Here is a 14,394-nt window from a genome sequence, read left to right as displayed (position 1 = left end):
CTTCAGCAGCATGTCCAAAGTTCAGTATATGAAGCTGCAAGCTTGAGTTCAGTTACTTGGTTAAGAGTTCTTATCTATCTTTAAAATACACCTTACATGACATTTTCATGCTTTTTTCTACTACGCTAAACCCTAACTTGGCAGTACACTTCCTTCTGTGTGATGGGGGCACCTGGCCTGTGAGGACCGACGTTAGGTGACTTTTGCACATCTTTTATTTCTGCCAGGGGTTGGATCATGCATACTCTTGAGTATGTAGCCACGAGATGTAAACATGAATATTGAAGAACTCTAAAAATTCTGGCGACAAAGTAAACCAAGAAATCCCAAACCAGCAACCAGAAATGCAGGTGTGTTGTGACCCGGCTCGTCATCAGGAAGGGCCGTAGTGGATAAATGTGTGGCTTTGAAACCAACATCTCCTGATCACTTCTGACACATTTACTTATTGCCTCCCTGTGGTTGCAGATTTTTAAGTGAGCAAGTGCTGCTAGTCAAAAGAAAAGATTCTAATTGGTTCACTTGTTGCTAGCACTGCACTCTCTGCTCTGCAGGAAATAAGCTCTTCTTAATGAAACCATGCTTCACGCTGTTCTACATCCAAGCCTCGGGCTTGTCTGCATCAGATAAAGCCAAGACATGGATTAGTCATGCTAGAGTCTCAAGTTTGACTTGCTTGTGTGTGTGTGTGTGTGTGTGTGTGTGTGTGTGTGTGTGTGTGTGTGTGTGTGTGTGTGTGTGTGTGTGTGTGTGTGTGTGTGTGTGTGTGTGTGTCAGACCGTCAGGACCTGGAGGAACCTTCCAAGGTGGACCAGCTCCAGGAGCCACTTCTGGAGGCTCTGAAGATCTACGTTAGGAAGCGTCGACCCAGCAAACCACACATGTTCCCCAAAACTCTAATGAAGATCACGGACCTGCGCAGCATCAGTGCTAAAGGTAGGAAGAACCTCAACTTACAGAAGTGGTACAAGCACCTGGATAAGTGTTCTTGTCTGTATTCATGTTGCTGCTCCCTGTCAAAGACCTGTGCAGTGGAACTGTTCTTCAGCGGAGTAACCACGTTTCCCATCATGCATTTTGCATTAAACTTTTGGGCAGATTGGTTTTACTTCTGCAAGAAAAGACACATTTTTGGAGAGAAAACAACTATTTTGACCAAAAATAGCTTTTCAACATTTTCAAAGATGTGAGCACAGCTGGCTAGTCAAGAAAAGTATCCCTCAGTCTCCATAGTCACTATGACTGACCGATTTATCACATTCTTTGTCATGTGCCTCCCACATTCAAGCGTTAAAATCTAGGCTATAATTCATATGAAAAAAATGACACAACTTCTGTTTATCACCGTTTATTGGTTTACGGATGGCCTACAATGTACCAGTTGTCCGTAACAGCTGTGGTAGCTTCCAGGTCTGACAACAGTCAGACCCTCTCCTGGTCTGTATCGATTTTAAACTTCTGTTGCTAACTTCTTCTGTGGACTCCTCAGAGTGTTGAGCCCCCTGTGCCTCCATGGAACTTTGACAGACCAGACCTGTCTGCTCTTGATCTCTCTCACCCTCTTTTAAACCTATCACATAGGTTCATCTGGTTCCATCAGCAGCTTATGTTTTCCCTTTCCCCCTTAATGCTGTTTTTAAAGTGCAGGGTATAAACCTGACACGGTCAGTGCGCAAATCCATCAAGGCATGTAACAGATATTAAAGCTAATCCTATATGGCTGTCACAAGAAGTTAGCACCAGCGACCAAAAACAATTGGGATTCATGTCAGACGGGCAAATTTTCTCAAAATACGGTGAGGTCTTTGGTTGGGTGGCTGCCTGGTAATCCAAAGGTGTCTGGTTTGATCCCTGTTTTATCAAGTGTTCTTGAGGAAGATACTGAACTCTAGCTTGTGCCTTGCAGTGCAGCCTCCACCATCTGTGTGTGTGTGTGTGTGTGTGTGTGTGTGTGTGTGTGTGTGTGTGTGTGTTTGTGAGTGTATGCATATGTTTGGAGTGTAACAGTTCAGTTTATATTATAATTTTTGAGGCAGTTTTGATTTTTTCAGCGTATGAAGGAGAGGAAAAACAGCCATAGCAAAACAGAGACACTCACACTGATCTGAAATGAAAAATGATGCTGTCATCTAGAAGGTGGAGCGCACGCATATAGCAGAAACACACAACTTAAGAAAACTGGTACAATATTGGTGTTTTCCTTGTGGATCGAAAAACTTGTTGTTTACATGTGCTAATTTAAACTTTGGCTGTGTATTAAACTGAATTTTGTCAAGGTTTGCTTTTGTATCCCTAGTGTGTGTGTGTGTGTGTGTGTGTGTGTGTGTGTGTGTGTGTGTGTGTGTGTGTGTGTGTGTGTGTGTGTGTGTGTGAGTTTATGTATGCGTGCCTGCCTGCCTTGTTTGTTTGTGAATGGGTGAATGAGGTAGTATTATAAAGCACTTTGACTGCATGGTAAAAGAAAACTTCATTTACATTTACTTGTTCACTCTACCTTCTTGTGTCCTTGAACAAGATACTAACCCTCTAATAGCTGCTGATGCCTTTTTGCCTTTTTGAAGCTTTTTGAGTTGTCGGTACTTCGGTCCTGTTAGAGCAGGGGTGTCAAACGGATCCAGTAAAGGGGCGTGTGGCTGCAGGTTTTCATTCCAACCGAGCAAAAGCAACACCTGATTCTACTTACATCAACTACACTGTGCCCACAAGCTTTTGCTTGGTTGGAATGAAAATCTTCAGCAACACGGCCCTTTACTGGATCCGTTTGACACCCCTGTGTTAGAGTATGAGTTGTTGAAGACCCTGGACCTTGATGTTGTGCTCTTACCGTCATCTTGCAGGAGCTGAGCGGGTCATCTCTCTGAAGATGGAGATTCCGGGTTCCATGCCGCCTCTCATCCAGGAGATGTTGGAGAACTCTGAGGGCCAAGACGGCCAGAGCAGCAGCAGCAGCAGCAGCAGCAGCAGCAGCAGCAACAGCAGCAGCAGCAGCAGCAGCAGCAGCAGCAGCAGCAGCAGCAGCAACAGCAGCAGCAGCAGCAGCAGCAGTGCAGCGGAGGAGGGGGTGTGCCCCAGCCGCACGGACAACCCCGATGAAGATGCTGCCGCTCTGGAATCGCCAAAATCCTTGGACAACGAGGGGGCTGCAGCCACACCGACAACACCCAGCGAGGAGCAGTAGGAGGTCCCCGCCAACACCTCCGAGACATTTTAAGACAATTATTTGCACAAAAAAAGAAGAACCAGGCAAGGCGCCGACCCCCTATAACCCCTGCACCCTTACTGACTTGTTTGCTTGGTATTATGTTATCTTCATCTCCTCAACCTATTTTTCTCCCCAGTTCCCCTTAAACACCTACAATTTCCACCCTTAAAAGAAAACGTCAACTCGGAGGCCTAAAAGGATCAGTGCTTTGTATATAATTCTGAATTGAGCGCTCATTTGGCGTGGTGTCTCTGGGACAGGGACTGTGACAGGAAGGGCGTGGCCCTCGTAAGGCGCCAGAGATTATAATCCTCAGGTCTCCTGTGTAAATTCTTCTCTGCATGACGGGAGTTTGATAAGTGGTTTTACTCCTTTCTCTCTTTCACTGTCTTACGCCCATTGTACATACCATTGTATGGTTACACCTCTGTTTCTATGATGAATTTTGTGGTGCTTTTTTCATTGTCTTAAATATTATCTTTGAGGCGATACAACAAGGTTTAAAGTGGGACTCGTTATGCTCAGGCTGCACTGGTTGTGTAATGTGTGCGGACTGTGTGTGGAGCAGCTGCTGCAGCACTACACTTCTATAATCATTGGAACTGGCTACACCGGCAAAGAGATTCACTCTCCACACACACACAAAAGACCAGTCTCCTACATTTTTACACAGGGTGTGTGCGGCACTTTTCTCTCAGAAATGGGTGATAAAACATCTATATATATATTTTTATGAAGCTCTGTATACAGGAAATCAGCGGCGTATTTGGTTCTGAGAGTTTTTGTTATGATCTCTTGTTTCCTGTCACCCGCCTGCTTGATACAAGCTGACAAGAGAGATTGAAAGAGCAGACTGAATGACAGGATATGATCAAAGTCAATATGAAGAAAAGATGGCAAAAAAAAAAAGAGCTTATTAACTCTAAGGACCTCATACAACAAAAGCACTTTGAAAAAAAACAACATTGGGTGGGTCCAAAAACAGATGGCAAAATCCCAAAAACACAGTGTGTGTGTGTGTGTGTGTCTGTGTGTGTCTGTGTGTGCGCGCGCGCGTGCAGTACAAGTGTAGCCAGAAAGAAGAAACATTCCACAGCATGTCGGCTCTGTCAGCAGCCCGCATTCATTACATGTTCAGTGCAGCTGCGGCGTCATCCTTCAAAAAGTTATCTAGAATGTTATTGCATATAGACATTATGGAGGTTTAATATTTTCTATTTGTTCCGATATTTAAGACTGTTTGTCTTTTATAATACTTCTTGGTTTATGTCTCCACATGAATGCGTGTACATCCACATCGCCAGAATGCAAAGCTTCTCTCCATCCTGACAGCCGAGTCTGTTCAACCGTTTCCTCAACGGAGGGAAGCACAACAGCGAAGCCTTCAATACACACTCATCAGATTGACCGTGCCCACTTTTTATTCTTCAAATGAGCCACAGAGACCTGTCGTACAAGAGTAGCCAGTGTTTTCTAAAACACTTGATTGATGCAGCAGGCTGTGACCACACAAAGACTTTTTGTTCCGTTATCTTTTACTTCACCTTTAACTGTGTTGCACTTTATTATCATCATCTGGTGAAATAGTAAATGGACTCTACTTATATAGTGCTTTTCTACCGTAGCGGTATTCACAGTGCTTCACTATGTTGCCTCACAGACTCCCTCACTCATCAGAGATCTCATTTATAAAAGCCGCTGCCTGAATTGTGATTCATAAAAACCAACTTGACTAGAGAATGGTGGTACAGCAGTATGTCAAATCTAAACCAGGCGTACAAAAGTTTGGAGACAGGAGCGACTCCCTAGTGACCAAGTGATGAAGTGGTGAATGTTCTCATTAACATCCAAAACAGCAGTGTTTTAATACAAACTACGTGAGCTCAATTTTGTTCTATAAACACATTCGAATTTTGAAAGTAAGTAATGACAAAAATCGAATTGTAGCCTAATAAGTTCACTCAGTATTTCAATCCATCCATCCATCCATTTTCTATACTGCTTATCTGTTAAGGGGGGGGGGGGGGGGGGGCTGGATCCTATCCCAACTGACATTTTGCAGCTGACTTTTGGCAAGAGGCAGGGTACACCCTGGATGAGTCGCCAGTCCGTCACAGAGCCCTTCCATCCATCCATCCATCCATTTTCTATACTGCTTATATGTATCTGAAGCCTATCCCAGATGACATTGGGCGAGAGGCGGGGTTCGCCCTCGATGGGTTGCCAGTCCATCGCAGGGCCATCAGGAGCAATTAGGGGCTCAGGATACTTTTACATGGTCATGGGGGGGAGCGAGGATCGAACCAGCGACCCTTCAGTTGCTAGACGGCCACTCTACCTCTGAGCCGTGCTGCCCTCCTCAGTACTTCATCAGCGCTTTTTCTCCATTAGATTCTCCACCACCAGAGCGAAGACGAGAGCGCCGGACTGTACGGTTTTCATGTTTTAATCACAGATCTTTGTGAACCGGCTGTAACGGTGTCAACTAGTGCTATAACATCCCCAAGTACCTTTGTAGTTTTAGTGTAGTTTTAGTGCGGAACAAATCACTGCAGTGAAACCGGCTGACAAACACACACCTTCAGCACTCATCGTCATAACTTACACATGGATCGCGACATCGTCAAAGTCCGTCAATAAAGTTAGGGAGGGTTCTCTCCCAATCACAACTCTCCTCATCCTCAGTATCAGCCCTGTATAATCACAACACGGTCAAGTTCACCGAGGTTAAGATTAATTAAATATTTAATCTTCTTCACTCATCAATCATCTATATTAAATCTGGAAAACACAGATTGATGACATCAGATTGTTATAGTGTGATGTCATGAGTGTGAATACTGCAGTGGCACTGATGCGTAATGACTCATGATCCGTTTTCCCACTCGTCCTCGTGGTTGTTATTGAGGAACCACTGATCAGCCGGCCGTTGCAGCTCATCCAGCACTCACCGTTCAAGTTGCTTCACGTCGACCATTTATGGTTGAATGTGGGCGTGTCGAGAGCAGGACGTGAGGTGTTTCATGAGCAGACATTTCCAGGTTAATTGTGATTTATAAAGGGAAACTACTTGCAGATGAGCATTCACAGTATGAATCTGAACATTTGTTGATGTACTCCATTTTCTGCATTTTTGCATATGTACAGTTTAAATCCTACACTCTGGCTTTCAATGAGATCTCTGATCAGTTCAGAGCTTGAACAGGTTAACAAGGATGTTAGGTTACAGTTAATTCTCCAAAGAGTCGCTCACATCCCCTTTTTCATCTCCACCATCATTTTCTTCTTCAGTGTGGAGAGCACAAGCACAATGAGTGACACATCGCACGAGAAACTTATTTATCAGGAAATACAATGAAACTGAAGTGAAACTAGGCAGCTTGGTGGTGCAGTGGTCAGCACTGTCGCCTCACAGCAAGAAGGTTCCGGGTTCGAGTCCCAGCTCGGGCGTGGGTGTGGAGTCTCCATGTTCTCCCTGTTCCTGTGTGGGTTCTCTCTGGTACTCCAGCTTCCTCCCACAGTCCAAAGACATCAAGAGGGGACGAGGCTGATTGATACTCTAAATTGACTGTAGGTGTGACTGTGAGTGTGAATGGTTGTCTGTCTCTATGTGTTGGCCCTGCAATGGACTGGCGACCTGTCCAGGGTGAACCCCGCCTCTCACCCGTAGCCATCATAAGCTCCAGCCCCCCTGCGACCCTTCATAGGAAAAAGCGGAAGAAAATGGATGGATGGATGATGTGAAAATAGATTTGTGAAACAGACATCATTTGTGACATGCCTCCATAGATGAAGAGGCCCTCATCCTCGTGGCACATCGGGTTCATGTTCAATGCTGAAATGTAACATTAGCACAAGTAGAAAGATGGCTGCACATCATTAAAGGGTGTCAGTAATGGCAGTTGGCACCCAGTAGCTTCAGTTAGACAGCATTAGCAGCAATACGCTAACTGGTAACTTAAGGCAGTGGGGGAGACCAGGGTCCCTTATAACTTTTGTCTAGTGGAATAGTCAGCTCACTTGATTTTAAACACTGATGTGTTGAAGTGGTTCTACTATGGACGTCATACAAGTGCAGCTACTGCTCAACAGCCCCCATGTGCGGGGTCACTAGTAATGCTTAAAGATATACACAGTTATTTAAGCATCACCGTGGAAACAGCGGCATGTTATTGTGACAATTAATGTCCATTTTGCTGAATGATGATTATTTTTTTTCGCCTGCTTGACCAAAAAAAAAAAAAAAAGAGAAGCCATCAAAGCAAACAATTGTTCATGAATATATGAATGTTATGATAATGAAAACAATTACACTAAAACCACAAAAACATCAGTCAGGCCCAAACGAATCATCCTCTCACAGGGATCTCTTTTACATAACATTAGCCACGTTTGACATAAATCACCGACACTGTAAAAGACCCTTGAAGACATTAAATGAAGTACTGGGGTCAGGTGTTACTATTACCTTGTACTTACATGTTAAACAGTACACAAAAGACGGGCTCTTCTCTGATATCTGATGTGGTAAATATTTGCGCAAGTTTCCAGTGCGTCCTCCCGTAATTCAGAAGTCGGAGCGTGACATCATTCTAGCTTATTTCTGACTGAACCTGTTTCAACTGTTCCTGGTCTCCCTTACTAACATGCGCACACAATTTTGCTTAAGATTTCAAATATTCATTAGCTATAGATGTAAAAATCATATTTATAATGACCTCACCAAAGTGTCCGATGACCTTCTGGGTTGTAGGCAATAGTTTAGGTAGATGATGTAAAACCAGAAAGACCTGCATCTTAACTCCATAGTGGACATGTCGAGGAGTGTAACTACTGTCAGCGGTGGTTGAAGTCTGGCTCGACTGTCTGTTTTTAGCTCACACCAGTTAAGACTGGCCTAATTAACTGGTATTACCATTCAGCTGTGAAGAAAAGATGCCATTTAAAGACATAATCACAACGCCTTCATTGTGAGGATCTGGGAATGTAGCACCATTGCTAAAATGTAGCCTGACAGGTCACCCAAACACACTATGTTTTGAAAGATTGTTGTTAGCACTTTGTGTGGTCACAGCCTGCAGCAGCTTTCACTGTCCAGAGGGATCAGTCTGATGAGGGTGTATCTACCGCTAACAGCATGTACTACCAACCGGGCTCTACACACACTCGTGGGCTCTGTGATGGCCTTATGAACAGAGATCCTCAACGCGCTTTTCTTTCCCTTTCAGAAGTGTCTTGTTTAACCACAGGGGCAATGTAATCCTTCCAACATACTGATGACCGAACCATGCAGGTCGGGACGATTGTAAACTAATGTAGAAAGCACACAGTGGGGTGGGATCCACGGTCCACTCCGAACGTTGGCCTTGCTCTTCAGACTTGACAGTGTAAGCTACGCTTAATGATGCTAAAGGAGATTCCAGATGACCTTTCATCCCCCTGAGAAGTGCAGTTAACTAAAGCTTCTCTTTGGACAGCAGATCCTCTTAATCTCATTGACGGGGGAGGAGGCAGTGTATCTTACATCAGATGAGGTGAAATTAAAAGATGATCCTAGAAAGCTGCTTTTCTCTGCAGCTGAGGTCACACATGAGAGTGAACAAGAGGAGAGAAGCTCCCTGCTGTCACGCCACTAGCTCTGAAGCGGCTCGTGCACTTCCAGCACAGGCAACAATTGAACTGTAGCACTTAAAATGTCTGAACCAGAAACACGCAGGCCTGGGTGACTCGCGTAGAAGCACTGGAAGAGCAGGCGGTGACGCTAGTAGAGCAGATACAAAGGTATTCAAACTGATCAGGATTTTGTTTCCTAGTTCTGAATTCACTAAACATGAGTCTGCATTTGAAAGTTACACTAATCAATATTTTCATCTTAAGAAAAGATCAAATGTCATGTGATTGCCTAACTGAACCCTACGGAGCGTTTTAGATGCTTGTAGTCTCACCTCAGACTCGCCTGCAACACTGGAACTGCTCAACACACACGCACACACACACACAATTAGCAACTAGCTGTTGGTGGAATATTTGGCAGTTTGAGGGGACCAGAATAGAGCAGGATAGTGGTGCTAAGCTGCTCTAGATGAGCTAAACGTGTAATGAGATAAACATCAGTTCGTCAGCTAACATGAGCTAGTTGCCTAAATGATGCTTCACAAATGCTTCAGACTAAATAGTTCTGCTACAGTTAACAGAGTTTATTTCTTGGTTATGTTTTAAAGCTATGACAGACTCAGAAGTGGAGGCAGTATGAAGTCGTGAGACAGGAAGTGGATGTTTGATCAGTTTTGAGCGATTCTCGAGACCTCGCTGCCATGGTGATATCCTCCTGCAGCATCATTTTCATGTTTGTTCTGTGGCCATCAGAGATCCAGTAAAACAAATTTCAATGCAAAGCAATTTAAATCCATTTTAATATCAAAGGTCCAATTGTGCTGGCACAGAACTTGTTAAATTATATTTCCATTTGATGGAAACCCAAATAAGGACAGATCAATGACTTCAATCAGCTACTCACTATGATGAAGTCTATTATACCAAACACTTTTGGCTTCGTCACGTCAGTGACTCCAATTTTCATGATTAAGAACTTGACAGCCCTTTTTCTTTATGGTCAATCTGATTAAACCAGATTTGGATGAACACATTGATTGTTGCTTCTTCTGAACCCCTGGAAACAGTCGCAGGTGTACAAACCTATTATGGTGACAAGGTGAGCGACAGTGAGGGGTTCAGAGTCTCAGCAGCAGCAGCAGCACATGATAAAACCCATCTGCATTCCATTCCTGTTTGGGAATACATATCATAAGGGAAGCCGGAGCTGTTTCAGGGTTTCGTTTTACGTGTTTGAATGTGAATAATTTCTTGGAGTCTGTAAGAAGAATGATATGCAGTGTTAAGGAATACTTACTTCTATCTCAATGTAACATAGGCAACGCTCTCCCTCAGTTCTCTCTCTCTCTCTCTTTCTCTCTCTCTCTCTCTCTCTCTCTCTCTCCTGGTGAGAGATGAAGGGAGGGATCTTGGTGGGTTTTTTTTGTCTTTCTTTCTTTCAGCAGAAGAATGTCCATATCCATCCCTGAAGTGTCAGGCCAGCCCTCGGGCGCCAGCACGCAGCAGGGCCTGTTATCTGTTCCTTTAGGAAACAACTTCATGATGCTGAATTACTCTTGTGCGTTTCTGTTGAATGTTGTACCAATGTAACTGTAATACTCTACTATCTAGCTCACTGCAGAGATGTTATATAAATGGTGTGTGCTTTGCATTCCAACTGGCAGCTCTGTGGAAAAGACGCTCTGTTATTTGTCCTTGACGACGTCAAATCACATCAAGTGTAAAAACGGGAGGAGGAACTGGAACTTGTCCTCCACGCAACATGAGCGAGACGAACGAGTGACATCCTCCATTAAGTCCTTCATCAGAGCTGCCCCCACCCCCACCCCCAAACCAACCAGGAAGCCAATCAGCTGTCGATCAATCAATGAAAAACAATCAGTCGACAGCCATTTGGTGTAACAGATCACAAGCTGAACTAGGGTTCGGCCGATGTGGGGCTTTGAAAACAAACATCAACCTGCTTTGGTCAGTGTTCTTTTGCCAGAAATAATATTGTACAGATATCGGCAACCTAAGATGACCCCCAGACAATAACTGGCTTTATTATATAAAGCTGCAATCGAGGAACCAATTGCATCAACGTAAACTCCAACAAAGCGTTTTCGTATCCTTGAAGCTTTGTTTTGGTGTTTTAATATTTTGATTTTGCTGCGAGAGAATGATTAGAACTCTCATGAACCTCGACGCAGCTGCTGTCAGCACAAGGAGAGGCGTATAGCCACTGGATGATCACGGCCTATGGACTTACTATTATATCATTTAAAAAACAAACTACAGACAAACTTTGTAGTTTTTAATCAATAAATCAACTGTGGAAGGGACTTGTGCGCAGCCAAGTTGCTGACCGGACACTAAAGATACACAAGGTCAAAAACAACAGTTACGATGAACAAAAAAATCAACAGATGCAAAGAAACAAAGTAGAGCTCTTAAATTTGTTAGGTTGTAAGAAACAAGAAGGCCAATGTGGTTACGTGCTCACCAGAAATTCAGAGATTATATCGTGTGTTTACATCCTCGGCCATCTTCTCATGCAGCTTTAAAATGTGGTTACGTTGCATTTGACTCAGAAAGAAGTGAAAGAGAATAACAACAAATCGGTCCAGCACTTCTGGGTTGAAACGTTTGTTTTTCTTTAATAGTTTCTTCATGAATTCTCCTGTTAGATTTGTAGCTTTGAAATAAAAGAGAAATACTGATTCCTACAGAACAGACAAAAACATCAATCAGCTCTGCCAGAAAGGATACTGTGATTCTGTAAAGTCTCCTTACGTGATGGTAATTTGAATATTTTGTAATACCAATGGAAGCAACCTGCTGGCTCGGACGACATTTCTGATCACTAGAAACCGAGCAGGTCACTGCGTAGACAAATTCTGATTTGTGGTAAGTAAACATACAAAAACATGTTTCTGTTTCTTGAGAAGCACGATTGTAACAATTTGAAGCTCTGTTAACTCCATGCGTCGAATCCATCATGCAGTGTGGTCCGATCACCAGCGTAAACCAGCTGAGTCCGTCGTCGAGGTGCCCGCTTCGTGAAGTCGTAATCACCGCCATTTGAACGAATTCCTGAATCGATCAGGATTGTACGACTATGGATCCTGCGTCGGCTTTCGTGCACCTCTTCTCGCATGATTGGCTCATCGTGCTTGTCGTGGTCTTCTCTCAATGAAGCCCTCAGACACATCAAATAATCATGCCAGGATGTCTTTTATACATGTGGCCAGAAACTTAGGTAGTGTTGAAAAGTCATTCATCTCAATAAACAGTGTGTATTTTTATGCCGAGGTATGATTATTAGTGTAACCCCCTCACATTGGCTTCTTAAAAACAAGCTCACTGTAGGTCTCTGGTCTGTCACTTTGGCAGCGCTGTAACTGTTCACACATATCAGAGCGTGAGGAACACACTCCGCTTTTTACAAACATTGTTCCAACATGGCACCTCCCGTTGTAGCTGTCATGTCCCACCACGTGAAGGAGTTGGAAGAAGTTGAGTACTCCTGGAGGATACTTCCGTGTACCCAGTCAGAGAGTACTTGAGCTGTTGTGGCGGCTCTTGATGTGGCGCTGAACTAACCTGGGCAAACATGTAGCTCTCTAGATAACAAGCAGCTAAGCTAACAAGAGCTCAGAACACAACGTAGCAACAGGGGTATGACGACCCGCAGCAGCCCCGTATATCGGTCTAACCCTGGACGAGACATCACCCCTACAGCCAGACAGCCTGTCAACCATTAACAGTAGCTCTGTTGTCCGTCCTGAGGGTGAAGACGGAAGACGTCACCGACTGCCGACAGTCGCCTTTACACTTTTGGCTATCAGAGAATCTCACCACCAGTCATATGCAGTGTTGTATAGCCGTGTTAATATGAGATGAGGAGGTCACACTTTAGTGGGCCTGAGAGTGAGACGGGCTGGGACATCCGTCCCTGCTGCTGGGCCCTGGTCCGTTTGTGTCCTCTCCATTAAAACATTGTTTGTTTGTACATTAACATATGCTTTTTATGTTCATATACTGTTTAACTTTACCTGTCCTGGCAAAGTAATAAAATATATTTATTTTAAAACGTGTATATGTATGTGTTTTCGGGCTATAACATGAAGGGCAAATGGTAAAAAAAAGTGTCACAAGAATCTTTGTGTAGTGATTATAACACCAATATATTTGTGCATCAGTTGGTTGCATCCTGGATGGATACACAGAAGTGACACAGCGTTTGGGGGCAGGGCTTATTCACTCCTGTAGAAGTGGCTCAGTGGCATCATATGCTGGCCCGGGAGTCAAAATGTTTCTGATGTTATAATATAACATCCACTGGGTGATTTCATCTGGCCGCTCTACTAGCCTTGAACATGTTTTCTAAATATATTTATCAAATTATTATATTTCAACACAATTCAATCTTGTATCCACGAGTACATGAGAAAAACAAACAAACTGACAAATCCTACACATGTGATTCAACAGTTTGGGTTCCTGGCAGACCTGGAGCGACACTAGAAACTCTCCTGACAGAATAAGATCAGCAGTTTTCTTCTCTTACTGTGTTTTTTGACTTGAGGTCAGAATGACTTCTGGTTTGCAGAAGTAAGCCGGCTCAAAGGATAATGCAGCATTCAGCAGTTCAGCATTCATCAAAATCCCATGAATACGCCGAACCAACAGTGAATAGCGGTTTATCACAAGGACGTGACCATGACACTGGTGACATATCATCGCTACTTTGTTAAGGACCCCCCACACACACACACACAAACACACACACACACACACACAGACATAAACACCAAGACCTCCACCAATTACTCTTCTCTCACACCCTGAGAAAGCCATTCATGAATAAAGAATAAGGACTGCATTTCTTTTAGTCAAAATTGACCAGAAAATCAGCAGTTAAGATCACAAAATAATATTAACAGATAATTTTATATATATTTTATATATATATATATATATATATATATATATATATATATATATATATATAAGTTATCAGTTATATGTACACGTATATGTGAAGGTCAGGGCCTATTTGATCTTACCAGAACAACAAAGTGCTGAGTAACAGCTCTACTTTTGGAGTGTGTATCTGTGCGCTACGGGGATGCAGGAAAATCTAAAACACAATTATGATCATTTCATGTAACAGAAAAAGTGAAGAGTTTAAAAGTAAATGTCTCCTTTTGATCAACGCACCACTATTGACTACCTCGTGATGCAGGAATCGAAGTCACTCATGGGCAACATAAGCCGTCAGCAGGTGATCTGGCAGGGGGGAATCCTTGATCGTAACAATGCTGATGAAGGCAAAGATGATCCCGGCGCCGCTCAGCCGGAAGTAACCCTAGAAGCGATCGTCATGAAGTCGCAGCTGCCGGAGGAGCAGAGACTTTTTGAACTCCTGTGTCGTCTTGTAGACGAACACAAACTTCTTCTTCTCTGCTGCTCACCTCCACAGAATAACTCGGCCGGCGCCGTGTCGCTCTGTCCTCTCCGGAGCCTGCGGTGAGAGCAGCAGCCGCTGCGTCTCGAGTCCGAAGCAAGTCAGCGCTGACTGGCTACTGAGACTT

At 43.8% G+C, this 14,394-nt stretch overlaps 1 protein-coding gene and 1 long non-coding RNA gene across 4 annotated transcripts in view; one reads left to right on the top strand and one right to left on the bottom strand.

Moving 5' to 3' along the window:
* The window catches only part of LOC147241008 (uncharacterized), a 2,675-nt gene extending 1,661 nt beyond the window's left edge, over positions 1-1,014 (bottom strand). The window contains exon 1 of the long non-coding RNA XR_015111117.1: positions 975-1,014. This is a non-coding gene — a long non-coding RNA (uncharacterized LOC147241008). The remainder of the gene's footprint in view (positions 1-974) is intronic.
* Positions 1-5,216, top strand: part of LOC147241007 (retinoic acid receptor beta-like) — a 228,939-nt gene extending 223,723 nt beyond the window's left edge. For all 3 annotated transcript variants that reach the window (XM_086192550.1, XM_086192551.1, XM_086192552.1), the window contains 2 exons: positions 778-936; positions 2,838-5,216. In XM_086192550.1, coding sequence (XP_086048676.1) covers positions 778-936; positions 2,838-3,178 — 500 coding nt within the window. In that variant the 3' untranslated portion in view covers positions 3,179-5,216. The remainder of the gene's footprint in view (positions 1-777; positions 937-2,837) is intronic.
* Positions 5,217-14,394: the final 9,178 nt, after the last annotated feature.

Source organism: Aulostomus chinensis, chromosome 22, assembly GCF_037954235.1.
Source record: "Aulostomus chinensis isolate RoL2024-O1b breed Wild chromosome 22, RoL_Achi_v1.0, whole genome shotgun sequence".
Classification (NCBI taxonomy): domain Eukaryota; kingdom Metazoa; phylum Chordata; class Actinopteri; order Syngnathiformes; family Aulostomidae; genus Aulostomus; species Aulostomus chinensis.
The sequence above is the reverse complement of the archived record's forward strand: the minus strand, read 5'-3'. Positions and strand labels throughout refer to the sequence as shown.